The sequence below is a fragment of the Nomascus leucogenys genome, chromosome 5 (genome assembly GCF_006542625.1).
Source record: "Nomascus leucogenys isolate Asia chromosome 5, Asia_NLE_v1, whole genome shotgun sequence".
NCBI classification, from domain to species: domain Eukaryota; kingdom Metazoa; phylum Chordata; class Mammalia; order Primates; family Hylobatidae; genus Nomascus; species Nomascus leucogenys.
In genome coordinates this window covers 129,086,459-129,103,303 of record NC_044385.1, presented here as the reverse complement: position 1 = coordinate 129,103,303, position 16,845 = coordinate 129,086,459, and the positions used below count along the sequence as shown (strand labels likewise).

Below are 16,845 nucleotides of genomic sequence, written 5' to 3'. Positions count from 1 at the left end.
GCCCCGCCTCCCCACATGACGTATATTTTCTGCGCTCGCAGCACTCCGGAAGTGAGAGGTTTAGCCCTAGTGTTGAGCTCTTGGTGGTTAACTGCTTCCGCCACGCTGGCATCTTGAAGGCATTAAGCATTAAAACAACGCGCAAAAGCGCCTTCTTGGTGGGGTAACGGGTTTTGGTTTTTGTTTGAGACAGGGTCTCACGCTGTCGCCCATACTGGAGCGCAGCGGCGCCTTCTTAGCTCACTGCTGCCTGGAACTCCTGCTGCCCGAGCTCAAGCGATTCTCCCATCTCAGCCTCTCAAGTAGCTGGGACCGCAGGCGCGCACCACTATGCTCGGCGAATTATTTTTGTAGCAATGAGGTCTCCCTGTGTTGCCCAGGCTGGGAGGTGACGATTTTCTATGCGTTTTTTTAGTATCGGTTCTCACCTTTGCGCCGCCAGTTGTGAAGATACTTAAAGTGTTGTTTTACACGTGAAGAGACAACCGAAAGGTGGATGCCTTCTTGGTTTTGTGCTATTTATTTGTATGCTAGCACGTAGTAACTAAAGAATAATAAAATTTAAAGCCTGTGAAAATGTTGGGGTCCCAAAATTACTAAGCGAAAGGGAAAAGTCAAGCTGGGAACTGCTCGGGGCAAAACCTGCCTCCCATTCTGGTCAGTCATCCCTCTGCTCACTGAGATAGATGCATATTCTGATTGCCTCCTTTGGAAAGGTTTATCAGAAACTTGTATTCAGCCATTTGTCTGTCATCTGCCTGTGACCTAGAAGCCCTCCCTGCTTCCGAGTTGTCCCCACCTTTCTGGAAGGAACCAGTGTACTTACATATATTGATTGATGTCTCCTGTCTCCCTAAAATGTATAAAACCAAGCTGTGCCCCGACCACCTTGGGCACATGTCATCTGGACTTCCTGAGGCTGTATCACTGGTGCGCGTCCCTAACGTTGGCAAAATAAACTTTCTAAATTAACTGAGACCTGTCTCAAATTTTGGGGGTTCACAAGCCTTAATCCTTGACATATAGTTTAGTTTTCTTCAGCATCTAAAATTTATAATGCCACAGCTTGTAGATCAGAAACGACTAGAAATCAATTAACAGAGTAACCCCAGGAAAGGCCACAGCTCTGGAACCCTCAGGCCAAGATTCAAATCCCCCCATCGTGCCTCACTATGGTGTTTAGCATTCCTGAAGTCACATTTGTTCAGAATTTGTGTCTCCATCAGTAATCAGGGCATAAAACCAACCTTGCAGACTTGAGTAAGGATTCAAGGTGTTACATGCAACGCACTAGTAACTACTCAATAAATGATAGCATTAGCATCCATATTTGTATGGATTTGAACTAAATTTAAACTCAGTGAAAAGGCTGATTTAAGGGAGCAATTTTTTAAGACTTCTTTATAACAGAAGTATATGGGAGATTGATTGTTAATTTTATTTTTTTTGACAGGGTCTCACTCTGTCGCCCAGGCTGGAGTGCAGTAGTGCAATCTCAGCTTACTGCAACTTCCACCTCTCGGGCTCAAGTGATATTCCTGCCTCAGCCTCCGGAGTAGTTGAGATTACAGGCCCCCACCACTACGCCCTGATTTTTTTTTTTTTTTTTTTTTGAGGCAGGGTCTTGCTTTGTTGCCCAAACTGGTCTCAAACAATCCTCCTGCCTCATTCTCCCAAAGTGCTGGAGTTACAGACATGAGCCACCATGCTCTGTGGAGAAATCCATTTCTAGCAAAACTATTTCTATGCCCAACAAGATGATTCACAGTGGCCATGTTTGGTTGACCTAGTCACAGCTAATTTGCTACAGGAATGATCCTGACAAAGCGTTTTTTGCATTTCCTCCATATGTAAAGTAATCCCCAGAAACCGTTCCCAGTTGTTATTTACTGAGAGTAATATAATTGCCTGTTCAGTATTTGTCTGTTCCCCATGGTAGACTGTAAACTTAGTGAAACGAAGAACGATTTTGTTGACTGCTACATCCCCCACTCCTGGCACTTAGCAGTCCTGTAAATATTGCCTAAATGACCTCTTAAGCCTCTAGTCTAAAGCTCTCCAGTGCACCTTGCAGTCTGCTGAAAAAATCTGCTTGGAGGTTAGGCTGATAATTCGTTCAGAGCTCATCTGAGACATATGTTGCCTTGTGTTGTGGTCTGAATTGTGTCCTCCAAAATTCACTTGTGGAAGCCTGAGTACCTCAGAATGTCACTATCTGAAGACACAGCGTTTAAAAATGATTAAATTGAAACGAGGCCATTAGGATAGGCCCTAAATCCAATTTGACTGGTGTCTTTGTAGAAAGAGGAAACTGGGCCACAGGGAGAGACTCCAGGGATGATAGGCACAGAGGAAAGGCCATGTGAGGACACAGTGAGAAGGCGGCCCTCTGCAGGTGAAGGAGACAGGCCTCAGAAGAAACCAAACCTGCCTGCTCCTGGACTTCCAGTTTCCAGAACCGTGAGAAAATAAATTTCTGTTGTTTACGCCACCCGTCTGTGGTGTTTTGTTATGGTAGCCCTGAGAAACTAAGACCCTGTGATCCTAGGCAAGTTTCTTCACCAATGAAAGCCTCAGTTTCTGCCAGTAAAATGAGAATGCCACCAACATCTTGTTGTTGTTGTTGTTGTTGTTGAGCTATTTAAGAACTGACCTGGTAATGGTGTATTATTTAGTTTGTTGAGTGAATCGCTGGTACAAGAAGGGTAGGAGTGTTATGGGTAAAGTTGAGATGCAGAATGTGATGGATCCTAGAAGAGCTGCCTGAGCCCCTCCAGTCTGGGAGAAGACAATTTGGGAAGTATTGTAGGTGCTGCGCCAACTTGGCCTAATGATGGCACACTGTTCTTTAAGAGTAATAGCAGTAGGGAAAGGAACTGCTGCAGAATTTGACCTAAATAAACTTTTATTTTTTTCTGCCCGTAAGCTGGGTAAAAATAAATAGCCAACATAGGCATTTGAATATTGTAAGTGACTTTTAAAACCAAAGCAAAGGCTGGGCATGGTGGCTCATGCCTATAATCCCAGCACTTTGGGAGGCCAAGGCAGGCAGATCACTTGAGGCCGGGAGCTTGAGACCACCCTGGCCAACATGGTGAAACCCGGTCTCTACTAAAAATACAAAAATTAGCCAGGCATGGTGGTGCATGCCTGTAATCCCAGCTACTCGGGAGGCTGAAGCAGGAGAACCACTTGAACCCGGGAGACGGAGGTTGCAGAGAGCACCACTGCACTCCAGCCTTGGCGATACAGCAAGACTGTCTCAAAAAAATAAAGCAACATTCTTGAATATGAAATATTCTTTTGAAGAAACAGCAACTAAGGGGTGCATATGTGATTTAAAAGGAATTAGCTCCTTAAGATGCTATCTAAAGGGCTCTCTCTAAAGACTCTGAATAGTAAAATTCACATCTTTTGGAATAATAGCAAGCTCTTAAATAGCACTTCCTATCTACAAAGCACACTGTTCTGAACACTACATGTATTAGCTTATTCTTCAAAATCATTTATAAAGTAGATACTATTACCCCCACTTTACTAATGACTAAATAGGCACAGAAAAAAAATTAACCTTAACTTGCCTATATCACTACAGGTGATACAGCTTGTAAGTGCAGAGCCAGTATTCGAACTTTCATTGTATCTATGGGGATTCCTAAGAGCTGACCAAGAAATCAAATATCAAGGGAATTTTACTAATCTTCTAAGAGAAGTATGCAGTAACTCTTGCTTACAGCTTCTGCGGGAAAGATAATCTCACTAAACTCAAACCTCATTGTGCTCTTAATAACTGGAAAGCCAAACTTGGAAGCCAAACTTAGAACAGGTCAAGACTTTTATAAAAATTGATTATGGTCAATAGTCTGAATAACTCATCCTCTTTTACCAGGTGTCTCCCTATCCATTAATTTCTTATTTTATTTTGCATTTTTCTCCTTTCCTCTTGGTTCTTCCTACCTACCTCTTCTCTGAAAGATTCAGTTGAACTGTATGAAATTGCTGATATTCAACCATTTTTGACCTACAAAGATGACAACTTCATTTGGTTCAAGCTAATAAAAGAATCAAATTTTCTATTTCCTATTAAATTAGAAATCTAAAATTACAGTCATCATAATGCATATTGTTTCATTAATTATAAAAGACTCAAGATGGTTTCTTATCATGTACCAGCTGGGCAGAATTGACAAGTTATCATGTACTTCAAAGACATAACGGTACTTTCTACCTAAAACAAAGGTTTAAAAACATTCATATAATTAAAAGTAGAAAACAAAACTTTATTTGATGAAAACTTTTTTTAAAAGTTCCAGTATGAACAACAACCTACAAATCTCTTTCAGTCCTTTGCATTTCAAGCAAAATATTCTCTTCAGAAAAATGACCATTTCATAATATATATCCCCTTCTGTAGGGTAGGCATGTATGAGTGAACAAATGGATATAAAATTCAAGAAAAAAATGAAAATATTTTAAAAATAAAAATCTGAACCTTTTCCTTGAGGTGTATTGCGATATGGTTACCAACACATTCAGCACCTTGTAATCACCAAGTTACTGATTTGAGTCCTGGATCAAGACCCTAAAATTAAAGAACAAGAGATCTTAGTCATTTGTGAGTCACAGGTTGGCAGCAGAAGAAAAACCGACAGCAACTAGAGGAGCTCAAATACATGAAATTCACACCTCTGAAATATTTAATACTCACTTCAAACAGCTAATTGTCTATATGATTTAAAAAAGGAAACAGCTCAGAGTCTGGAATATGGGTAGTTGTCCTCTGAGTGACTTGGGCATTTCTTATGCATCTTCAGTACTGTTATCAACATACGACTCCATATTGAGAGAACAATCAAATATCAGGAAATCTCATTTCACAGATAACCTTGGGTATAGAAACTTAAGGTGCCAATTGTTCTTTTACTTTATCCCTAAGGCAAACGTCATCTAGACTTATAAAAGTCTTTCGAGACCTAAGGTTCTTGTCAATATTTGATTATTACAAACTACATCAAGAAAGTCAAAAAATCTAAATCAATGCACTAAGTCACCCATTTGCACCAAAAAAAAGGATCAGTTTGGTTTTTTTTTTTTTTTTTTTTTTTTTGAGACAGAGTCTTGCCCTGTTGCCCAGGCTGGAGTGCAGTGGCGCGATCTCCGCTCACTGCAAGCTCCGCCTCCCGGGTTCACGCCATTCTCCTGCCTCAGCCTCCCGAGTAGCTGGGACTACAGGTGCCCGCCACCACGCCCAGCATGTTTAGTAGAGACGGGGTTTCACCGTGTTAGCCAGGATGGTCTCGATCTCCAGGATCAGTTTCTTGAGTCTTTTCTTTTGCCTCTTAGTCAGAATCCTAAGAACGTAACCAGGAAACAAATGAGGCAAGCAAGATCCTGCTATAAATCAAAGAACTACTAGACTCATGAAATAATTTTAAATGCGCATTAACCATGAGTGAGAACTAGAAATTGACAGCCCCAATTTTTTTTTTTTAAGGGCAGATGGTACTTTACATCTTGGTCTTAGGAATAAAACTATCTGTAACAAATGTCTAGGGATCGAGTCATTAAAAAAGTTACTTCATGCTTAAGTATTTCAAATCTTGATGCTATTAAGTGTATTTGTGTTTCACTTATTTAGACAACCGTTGTAATTTTATTGAATTTTGTGAAAATTTCTGTCCAGATTATATACTCTTAACTTGAAAGGACAATAATCTGTGCTTATCTGCTTATATATCTGAAATCACCCATCATAATCATATACAAGCTTAGTATCTGGAGAACTACAAGGTTATTTTTTATACCACAAGATCCGCTCCTATTTAATGTAGGCTTACTAAAATCTTCTACTGTCTTTATACAGTCCTGTATATAGCAGTTTCATATATAATGCCAGCTGTTCAGTACCAAGCATAGTCAATCATTCCCATCGTAATCACTGTAACCCTGGTAACCACTGTTCCTTCTCTCATGGATACTAGACATCTTTTTCCATGCCGAGTCCTGATGGAAACTAGCACTGAAAGACCGGCCCAGACGCCCATGCTGCTTCTTGGAAATATTGTCTTCACTCTCAGATTTGGCAATTCCCTGGGCATGTGTTGGAGGTTGTGATTCTTGTCTAATGGTTCCAAATGGAAAGTTCCAAAGGCCAAATCTTTGCCAATTAAGTCTCTGGAATGCTATGATGCAATGCAAATTTCCCCCAACCTGAGAAGAAAAAAAAGTTGGGTGAAGAAAATAAAGGGAAATTAATTGTACTAATCTGTAGGTCCCTATGAACTCCCTTGTTTCTTTTTTTACTTCACCTGCCTCAAAATGGTACTTTCCTTCCAGGCACCATCAGAGCACCTTATCCTGCACCTTTTCTAACAGCTGCCTTTACAAAATATAACAATGCCCACCGGAGCCAAAACACCTTCCTCCCCATGCCTCTCTACTGCTCACTCCCAACACATACTAGAGAACTTCCCCATCTGCCTAATTCAAACACCAAGATCATTCCTTTTCCTCTCTCTCCTATTCTTCATATAGTTATATGAGTAAGATTGCATCAGTGGGATATCATTTCCTGAGAGCCTCTCCCAAAGCCTTGTTTGTACACATGACTCTGCCACAAGGCCACAGTTAACCTGGCCCAAGCTGGGCTAAGCCTATGGAACTGAATCCAAGACAGGTCAGTCTCAGTCTAGACTGTTCATCTAAAATAGATACATAAATTGAAAGATGATGATCTTAAGAAGAAAGTAATCAGAAAAAAGGAGAGCTAAGAACAATATATAGCCCCCAAAAGAGTGAAGCAGACTATCAGCTACTTGGCCCTTGCTATCATTCCAATACCTGCTACCATCTACCATTCCTTTAAGATTCCAGGTTATACTCCTTGCCCTTGGGTTTTAAAGACAGCCCTGTGTCCTTAAAATAATTTTCACTCCTCTATCAAATATAGGTTTCTGTTACTTACAACCTAAAGAGTGCTAAGTAAAACACTGCATTTTGGTCAGCTGGGAAATGCCTTCAAACACAATGGTGTTCTTCTTACCTTCTTTGTTTTCCTATACTGCAGTCCCCTCTCTAAGTGCCGGATATCCAAGTATTCTGGATTTTGAGTGTTTAGATCAGTAACAATATCTGCCCATCTATAGTTAAGAAGAAAGGATAAAGCACAATTTTCTTTAGGTCCAAAGTATCACTGCAATGGAATTTTTCATGAGCAAGTTGCTGCAATATTATCACAGCAATAATTGGCAGTAATTCTCTTATCTCAACATTGTTTCATCCACTACACTGTAATAACTTCTAGTTTTATGACAATTCTGTTCATCCAACCATTGCCAAGGTTTTCAGTATACAATTGGTTACCCTTCCTACAGAATAAATAAATACCAACATGTTAGATGACATCCTTCAGGCTGAAGCAGCAATATGCTACATTTCCTTTTCAATTACAGTCAAGTCCACTTTGAAAAGAATGTAAGGTTAATATGTCTCTATTAGGAGACAACACAATTGTACAGAAAATCCAAGGGAATTACAAAACAACTACTAGAACTAACAGGATTTGGTAAAGATGTAAGATTCAAGGTCTACGTAGGAAAATCAATTGTATTTTTGTATTCAACCAGCAAATAATGAGGAAATGAAATTTTTTAAAAAATCAATTTACAATAGCATCAAAAAGTATAACACACTGAGGAAAACCTTTTTATCGCAATATCTTTTTTAAGTTTTACTTCAATTGTTTTTGGGGTACAGCTGGGTTTTGGTTACATGAATAAGTTCTTTGGTGGTGATTTCTGAGATTTTAGTGTACCCATCATCCAAGCAGTGGACACTGAATCCAATATGTAGTCTTTATCCCTCACCCCCCTCCCAGACTGCCCTCAGGAGTCCCCAAAGTCCATTATATCATTCTTATGCCTTTGCATCCTCATAGCTTAGCTCCCACTTAAAGTGAGAGCATATGATATTTGGTTTTCCATTCCTGAGTTACTTCACTTAGAATAATGGCCTCCAGCTCCATCCAAGCTGTTGCAAATGACATCATTTCATTCCTTTTTATGGTTGAGTAGTATTCCGTGGTATATACATACCACATTTTCTTTATCCACTCATTGGTTGATGGGCACTTAGGTTGATTCTCCATCTTTGCAATTGCGAATTGTGCCACTATAAACGTGTGTGCCTGGGTGTTTTTCATATGACTTATTTTCCTTTGGGCAGATACTCAGTAGTGGGATTGCTGGATCAAATGGTAGATCTACTTTTAGTTCTTTAAGGAATCTCCATGCTGTTTGCCATAGTGATTGTACTAATTTACATTCCCACCAGCAGTATAAAAGAACACATTGAGAAAAAATGTTTAACAAAAGACAGAAAACTCCACACTGAAAAATTTTTTTAAAAAAAGTTGAAATTAAAGCTCTAATTAAGTAAAGATATAGTCCATGTTGTTATGATGTCAATTGTCCCAAAACTAAACTGTGAATTCTTTCTTTATTTATGAGACAGGGTCTCACCTTGTCACTTAGGGAGGAGTGCAGTGGTGCAATCTCAGCTCACTGCAGCCTCAACCTCCCAGGCTCAGTTGATCCTCCCACCTCAGCCTCCCAAGTAGCTGAGACTACATGCACATGCCACCATGTCTGGCTAATTTTTGTAGTTTTCGTAGAGATGGGGTTTCGCCATATTGCCAAGGCTGGTCTCGAACTCCTGAGCTGAAGTGATCCTCCCACCTAAGTGCTGGGATTACAGGCGCGAGCCACCGTGCCCAGCCAAAATTATGAATTCTATAGATTCTATCCTCATCAAAATCTTTACAGGCTATAATTAAAAAGAAAAATTCTAAAATTTTTATGGAAAAGCCAAGGTCCTAGAAGAGCCAAAACAATTTTTAAGAAAAAGAAAAATTCAGAGAATTCGTGCTGTCTAATTTCAGGATTTAGTATAAACAACAATTGAGTGTGGCATCAGTAAAAGGACAGACAGAATAGTAGGACAGAGTCCAGAAACAGCCCACACATACAGTTTTCAGCAGAGGCACCAAAGAAGTTAAATAAGGAAAGGAAAATCCTTCTAAACAAATAGTGCTAGAATAACTAGATAAACACTGGGGGGAAAAAATCAAAGTTGAGCTCTACCACATACCACACACAAAAGGTAATTAAGGCCAAGCATGGTGGCTCACATCTGTAATCCCGGCCCTTTGGAAGGCCAAGGAGGTAGGATCACTTGAGTCCAGGAGTTTGAAAACAGACTGGGCAACACAGCAAGACTCTGTCTCTACAAAAAAATTTTAAAATTAGTAGGGCATGGGGGCACACATCTGTGGTCTCAGCTACTCAGGAGACTGAGGTGGGAGGATCACTTGAACCCAGGAGGTCGAGGCTTTAGTGAGCCATGATCACACCACTGTTTTCTGGTCTGGGTGATAGAGAGAGACCCTGTCTCAAAACAATAATAGAAATGGATCAGAAATCTAAACATAAAATCTATAAAGCTTCTAGAAAAAAACAGGAAAGCATCTTTGAGGTCGTGGAGTAGGCAAAAATTTCTTATAGAGGCATAAAACATATAAAAGAACAAAATTGATAAAATAAATTTAATTAAAATTAATTAGAATCAGAACTTCTGTTCATCAGAAGGTTTACAACCACTTTGGAGAATTTTCTCACAGTTTCTTAAATATACATCTATACTATGAATCAGCAATTCTAGTCCTAGGTATCTTCCAGGAGAACAAAACATATGTCCTCTAAAAGACTTGTACAACAAAAGCGACTTCTCCATACAAAGGAAATGATTTGGCCATATAAAGGAATGAAGTTCTAATCCATGCTAAAACATGGATGACATTGAACACACTGTATTAAGTGAAAGAAGCCAGGTACAAAATGCTACATACTGTATGACACCATTTACACAAAATGTCAAGAACAGGCAAATCCCAGCCAGGCGTGGTGGCTCACGCCTATAATCCCAACACTTTGGGAGGCTGAGGGGGGTGGATTACTTGAGATCAGTATATTGAGACCAGCCTGGCCAACACGGTGAAACCCCATCTCTACAAAAAATACAAAAATTAGCTGGGCGTGGTAGCGGGCGCCTGTAATCCCAGCTACTCAGGAGGCTAAGGCAGGAGAATCTCTTGAACCTGGGAGGTAGAGGTTCAGTGAGCTGACATCACACCACTGCACTCCAACCTAAGCGACAGAAAGAGACTCTGTCTCCAAACAAACAAACAAACAAAAAAGAATAGGCAAATCCCTAGAGACAGAAAGTAGATCAGTGGTTGCCAGGGCTCAGGGAATACGGAGTGACTGCCAAGGGGTATGGGGTTTCTTTCTGGAGTGATGAAAATGTTCTGCAATTATATAGTGGTGATTGGTGCAGAACCCTGTAACTATAATAAAATCTATGGAATTGTACATTTTTTCTCTTTTTTTGAGGCAGGATCTCGTTCTGTCACCCAGACGAGAGTGCAGTGGTACGATCACAGCTTATTGCAGCCTCAATCTCCTAGGCTCAAGCAATCCTCTTGCCTCATTTTTTAATTTTTTTGTAGAGACATGGTCTCACTATGTTGCCCAGGTTGGTCTCGAACTCCTGGGCTCAAGCGATCCTCCCACCTCAGTCTCCCAAAGTGCTGGGATTATAGGCATGAGCCACTGCGCATGGTGGGTGCGGTGAACTTTATGGTATGTGAATTATATTTTAATAAAATTTTTATATAATTTGTTTCAAGGCTTGCACATGAATGTTCCTAAGAGCTTCATTCACAAGAGACCAAACTTCAAAGCAATCCAAATGCCCATCAACAGGAAAATGGAAAACAAATTGCAGCATACTTATGCAACAGAATACTACTCAGCAATAAAAAAAAAAATGAACTCTTGATACACGTGACACAATGGAGGAATCTCAAAAATGTTACTTAAGATATTGATGCAAAAATAATATTGTATGATTCTCTTTACATGGAATTCAAGAAGAGGCAAAGCAAATCTGTGGTGACAGAAATCAGAAGAGGGGCTTTCTATGGAGATTGATAGGAGTAGAGAGTGAGAGTATTTTCCATGGCAATGAATGTGTACCATATCCTATTTGGGTGGTGATTATACAGGTGCATTCATTTATCAAACTAATTATATACAACTAAGATCTGTGCATTTCACTGTATCTAAATGTTACCTCAATTAAAGAAAATAAAGGGAAGTTAACATACTTTTTACAGTGAATGGCAGGATGTTTTCTACTTGATTCTCCAATTAAGATCCAATATTCAACTTCCTGTGGTGAGAGAGGTCCCCTGCTAAATATAAAATACATTCACAGTAAGTTTAATAGTTACTTCCTTGAGTATACTGCTTCAACTATATATTAATAAAAGGCATACTAGAGTGTATTCAAACCTGGCATTCATTCATCAAGAATAGACATTAGAGCTTAGGTGAGGGCAAATTTCTACAGGCCATTAAAGAGAACTCACAAATTAAATTTCAGCCTTAATCCTCTATTCAAAATCCAGGGCTATAAAATGTTTTAATATACCACCTCTAAAAGTCTAGGAGGAAAAAAAATGCTGGAATGCTATCTGCATTTTTCCACTACTCTTCTTTCACTATGAATTCAAGACATCTCAAAAGGCATCCTAAAAATAAAACCCTAAAGCAATGAAGTCTTTAAACACACTGATGTCCTAAACCCATCCCTGGACATTCTAATTCAAATAGGTCTGGAGTAGAGCCTGGGGATTTGTATAGTTTTTTAAAAAAAATCTCACATGATTCTTAGGTACAGGCAGAAGTGAGGAACTCTCTTTTAAAGGGTACAAAGTTGGTTTCAAACCATGATTTATATTTGATAAATGTCTGAAATAAGGTGAAGCTGCAGGATGAAATCATAAAAGAAACACACAGTATACCTCACTTACAAGAAATTCCACCTCCAGAAAGATGAATAAAGCATTTCAGCATTTGGAGAGAACAAGAGAGTTCCCTCTTGCTCCTTATTCACAAAACACAACTTCCAGCTTCCTAGTTCTCCCAGGTCATTCCAACCTGTCTCAGAATCCCTCTCTTCCCCAAACCCGAGGAGCCTTTGAGTAGGACTCCAAAGCCACATGGCCTCCAGCCCCAAATAACCCATCCTGGCTGGGTGTGGTGGCTCATGCCTATAATCCAAGCACTTTGGGAGACTGAGGTGGTCGGATCACTGGAGCCCAGGAGTTCAAGACCAGCCTGGGCAACATGGTGAAACCCTGAAACCCTGTCTCTAAAAAAAAAAAATAGAAAAATTAGCCAGGTATGGTGGTGTGTACCTGTGGTCCCAGCTACTCAGGAGGCTGAGGTGGGAGGATCACTTAAGCCCAGGAGGTCGAGGCTGCAGTGAGCTATGATCTCACCACTGCACTCCAGTCTGGGCAACACAGCAAGGCCTTGTCTCAAAAAACAACAACAACAAAAAACAAACAAAAAAACCCATCCTATCCCCATGACCAAGCCAATCCCTTTGCTCAAAGTAGTCATGGCTTGTGTTTTCACCAATTCTTTCTTTCTTTTTTTTTTTTTTACAGAAAGGGTCTTGCTCTGTTGCCCAGGCTGGAGTGCAGTGGCATGATCTCAGCTCAGGAGATCCTCCCGCCTCAGCCTCCCAAGTAGCTAGGACTACAGGTGCACACCAACACACTCAGCTAATTTTTGTAGTTTTTTTAGAGACAGGGTCTCACTATGTTGCCCAGGCTGGTCTTGAACTCCTGGGTGCAAGCAATCTGCCTGCCTCAGCCTCCCAAAATGCTAGGATTATACCACTGCACCCCACCCACCAATTCTTAACTAGATACTTCTCCCTTGGCTTTGAACCATCCTGGTATTATCTCAACCCATCATAAGGAAAAGTGGCTAAGCAGGAAAAAAACCATTAAAACTTAGTCACCTTCTCTTTCTTAGGGATCATCTCTTCCAAAAAGATGCAAGTTTACCAGTAAAGTTATATAGTTAATAAAACAGAAACTCTAGATTAGGCAAAAAAGAAATATAACCATGAAAGTCACGTAGTCTCTGACATTGGAAATAAAAATTGGCTCAGAGCTTCCTTGCAATCAGGACAAAGGGGGAACCCAGATAAATTCCATGTTCTTCACTTTAAGAAAAGAAGATGCTTTTTAATTTACTCAGTTGTGACAATCTTCTTGACACTAGATTCTGTAATATATTGTTCATGGGAGACGTTGGATGAGGCACTGTGACATAGTCTGTAAAATCCTTTGCAACTGTTTTATAATAAATGTAAAAATTACTTTTCAGGAAGGGTGTGGTGGCTCACACCTGTAATCCCAGCACTTTGGGAGGCCCAGGAAGGAGGACCACTTGAGGCCAGGAGTTTGAGACCAGCCTGCACAACATAGCAAGACCCTGTCTCTATAGAAAACGCAAATTAAAAATTTTAATGAGCTGGGCATGGTGGTGCATGCCTGTAGTCCTAGCTACTCAGGAGGCTAAGGCAGGAGGATTGCTTGAGGCCAGGAGTTTGAGGCAGCAGTGACCTATGCACTGCAGCCTGGATGACAGAGTGAGACCCTGTCTCTAAGGGAAAAACAAGTGACTTTTCAATGACTTTTTCCTATAATGGCTGAACAACAGTATCTAAATGGATATTTTCAACAGCACAATTAACTAAATGCAATTCTGCAGAAGAATAAGTCATAATGTTTAAAGAATAGTTTAGCTTGATGTCAGGAAAGCAGATCACCAAGCCTTCCAATTTCAGAGACTTCAAATATTTTTTAATTTTTTTTTTTTTTTTTTTTTTTTGAGACAGAGTCTTGCTCTGTCACCCAGGCTGGAGTGCAGTGGCGCTATCTCACCTCACTGCAAGCTCTGCCTCCCAGGTTCATGATATTCTCCTGCCTCAGTCTCCTGAGTAGCTGGGACTACAGGCGCCCGCCACCATGCCCGGCTAGTTTTTTGTTTTTTGTTTTTTTTTTTGTATTTTTAGTAGACACGGGGTTTCACCATGTTAGCCAGGATGATCTCAATCTTCTGACCTCGTGATCCGCCCACCTCAGCCTCCCAAAGTGCTGGGATTACAGGCGTGAGCTACCGCGCCCATCTATTTTTTAATATTTCTTAAAATGCACTTTCTAAAACATGTCGATGCTTACCTGAATGCCTTATTAGCTTTAACAGGGGTTGCTTCGAAGCCAATTGGACAAAAATAATGATTTTGGCAATGATAGATATAAGCCAGCGATTCGTCTTTCAATCCACGGGTTAACTTTGACAGGGCCCCTGAAGCTATTAAAAACAAACAAACAAACAAACTGAAAGCCCATAAAGCAGTGTCTTTGCTTTACACAAAGGACCGGTTAAGGGCTTAAGGACAGAAAAGACATGACTTGGAACACACTGACACTGCTGGGGAAAAACAAGAAGCTATTGATAGGTACAAAAAATGTTAAATGTATTCTGTTTTACTCTTTAAACTGAAATTCAGGCAAGCTCATTAGCAAACGAAAGAACTAAAATATGTCCTTGCTTACCAAAACCTTCTAATAACACACATAGTTGTCTATGAAATTTAATTTGTCTAAAACCTAATACCTAGTGTATTCAGCAATGGTTTCAACTTTTCTGGTTGTACACAGCTATCACTTAAAATTCTGAACAAGCATGCCCAATGTTAGCACATGCATTTATAAAGTATATACATATACCACTGTACTAATATGTCTTTATAAAAGATATACAAAAAGTTGGAATTTAAAATTAGGTTAAAATATACAGGTTCTAATATATAAGCAGTACACACACCCCAACTTAAAAGACTACTGGTGTATATAAATAAAAATAAGCTCCAGGTAATAAACAAGTTCTAAAAATGCAAACTTCACCTACTAATGAGACAGTCAAGTAAAAAGGGCTTCCTGGAGAATCTCCACCTGGCCTGCGTGGTGGGAGGATGGGGTTGGGCCTCGGGAAGTGCCCGCTGTTTGCAGTGGGGAGGAGCCTGGCCTCTCCTGTCCCTGTGTGGTAACCTGGGATTCAGTCTGTGAGATGGGGGCCTGTTAGCAGGAACCCTTCTCGCTTTGCTGAGTTTTTTCCTTTTCACCCAATAAATTCTGTTCCCTCTCACCCTTCAAAGTATCTGAGAGCCTAATCTTTCCTTGTTGTGTGATAAGAACCCAGTTTTTTCTACAACACTAACACACACTTTAATCTTTACACAAAAGTTATGGAGGCTAGAGGAGTAGCCTTCACAAGCCAAGTGACAAGATAACATCTCTACAGAGACAGGCTGGTAGTACCACAACCTCTTATACCCACTCTTCCTTGGACATTTGCCATAACTATAATAGTGGTCAATTTCAAAAGTATTACCATAAGAAATGACTTTTCACCAGCACTTAGTACTCAAAGCCATTAACTGAGGTTTCATTAACTGGCATGTCGTAGAAGAAGCTAAATTATTTATTCATAAACAGCCCATTAAAACTAGAAATCCTAAAAATAGATGAAGCAGATGAAAGCTTGCAAGTCATAGTTTCAATGATCGACTTTCTGGCCACTGAAATAGCTGAAGACCACTAGGAACAGCAGGTCCACGGCCGTAGCAGAGAGCCAAGGAGTGATACATGGTCCCTCAAGTGCATTAGTAGGGAAGATGGAACAAGTAACTTTTATATAAGGTGAAATACGGTAGTGCCACAAAAAGGGCATAGAATTCAAAGGAGAAAGAGCACATCAGGTTTGAGGAGTCAAGAAGAAGTAGTATTCAAGATGAAACTTAATGAAGTGTCAGGATTTCAACAATCTAGACAGAAGAAAGAGCATTAGGAGAATAAACCACTGGGGAAGTAAGAATATACTCAGGGAACAGCCCATGATCTAGTTTATAGCATACAGGGTACGATGGTATAGAGAAGCCTACTGTGGACAACCCAACAATTTCAGGCCAAAATCAGAAAAAGATCACCCTCTGAAATAAAAGATAGTGAACACGGCATTTATTTATTTATATATTTTTATTTTTTTATTTTTTGAGACAGGGCCTTGCTCTGTCGCCAAAGCTGGGGTGCAGTGGCATGATCTCAGCTCACTGCAACCTCTACCTCCCGGGTTCAAATGATCCTCATGCCTCAGCCTCCCAAGTAATTGGGATTCCAGGCACTCACCACCACGCCCAGCTAATTTTTGTATTTTTAGTAGAGACAGGGTTTCACTATGTTGGCCAGGCTGGTCTCAAATTACCAACATCAAGTGTTCCACCCCTCTCAGCCTCCCAAAGTGCTGGGATTACAGGTGTGAGCCACTGTGCCAAGCCAGTAAATACAGCATTTAACACATTAAGGTAGTCGTCCAAGAAAGTAATTCTGTGTATGAGAAGACACAAATGTGTTACTGAAGGACGCTAAATTCAGAATGAAGTTGAGTCTGTACTTCAGTATATCTTTAAAATCTGAAACTTAAGCAACAAAGCAACCACCACCAAATGCAGAGCCATGATCTGCACGGCATAGAGAAAGGAGAACAAAACTATAGGAATTCACTGGCCTGCTGCATGGAGAAGAGCAGGTATCCTGAGCAGCCAACAAGAGAATTCTGGTCCCTTTGAGATTATGTTTCTTACTTCAAGTTACTCCGTTAACATTCTGACATTCTGAGTTTGCTTAGTATGAGCTTGTCCTGTAGACCCTGATCATCTATAGAGGAATGTTAGATAACTCCAGAAGAACTTACTAGAGTATATTTTTACACCTTCAAAGACAAGAATAGCTTCTGAAACTCTGACAGGTAATCCAGCACCCTAACATTACTCTGCAAGGTCCTTATTCCCCTGACATCTTTT

The 16,845-nt window shown here is 40.3% G+C and overlaps 1 protein-coding gene across 4 annotated transcripts in view; it reads right to left on the bottom strand.

Moving 5' to 3' along the window:
* Positions 1–4,259: 4,259 nt before the first annotated feature.
* Positions 4,260–16,845, bottom strand: part of BIVM (basic, immunoglobulin-like variable motif containing) — a 42,161-nt gene continuing 29,575 nt past the window's right edge. For all 4 annotated transcript variants that reach the window (XM_030813665.1, XM_030813667.1, XM_030813666.1 and 1 more), the window contains 4 exons: positions 14,162–14,294; positions 11,225–11,311; positions 7,043–7,139; positions 4,260–6,210 (listed from right to left, as the gene is read on the bottom strand). In XM_030813665.1, the coding sequence (XP_030669525.1) occupies positions 5,917–6,210; positions 7,043–7,139; positions 11,225–11,311; positions 14,162–14,294 (611 nt within the window). In that variant the 3' untranslated portion in view covers positions 4,260–5,916. The remainder of the gene's footprint in view (positions 6,211–7,042; positions 7,140–11,224; positions 11,312–14,161; positions 14,295–16,845) is intronic.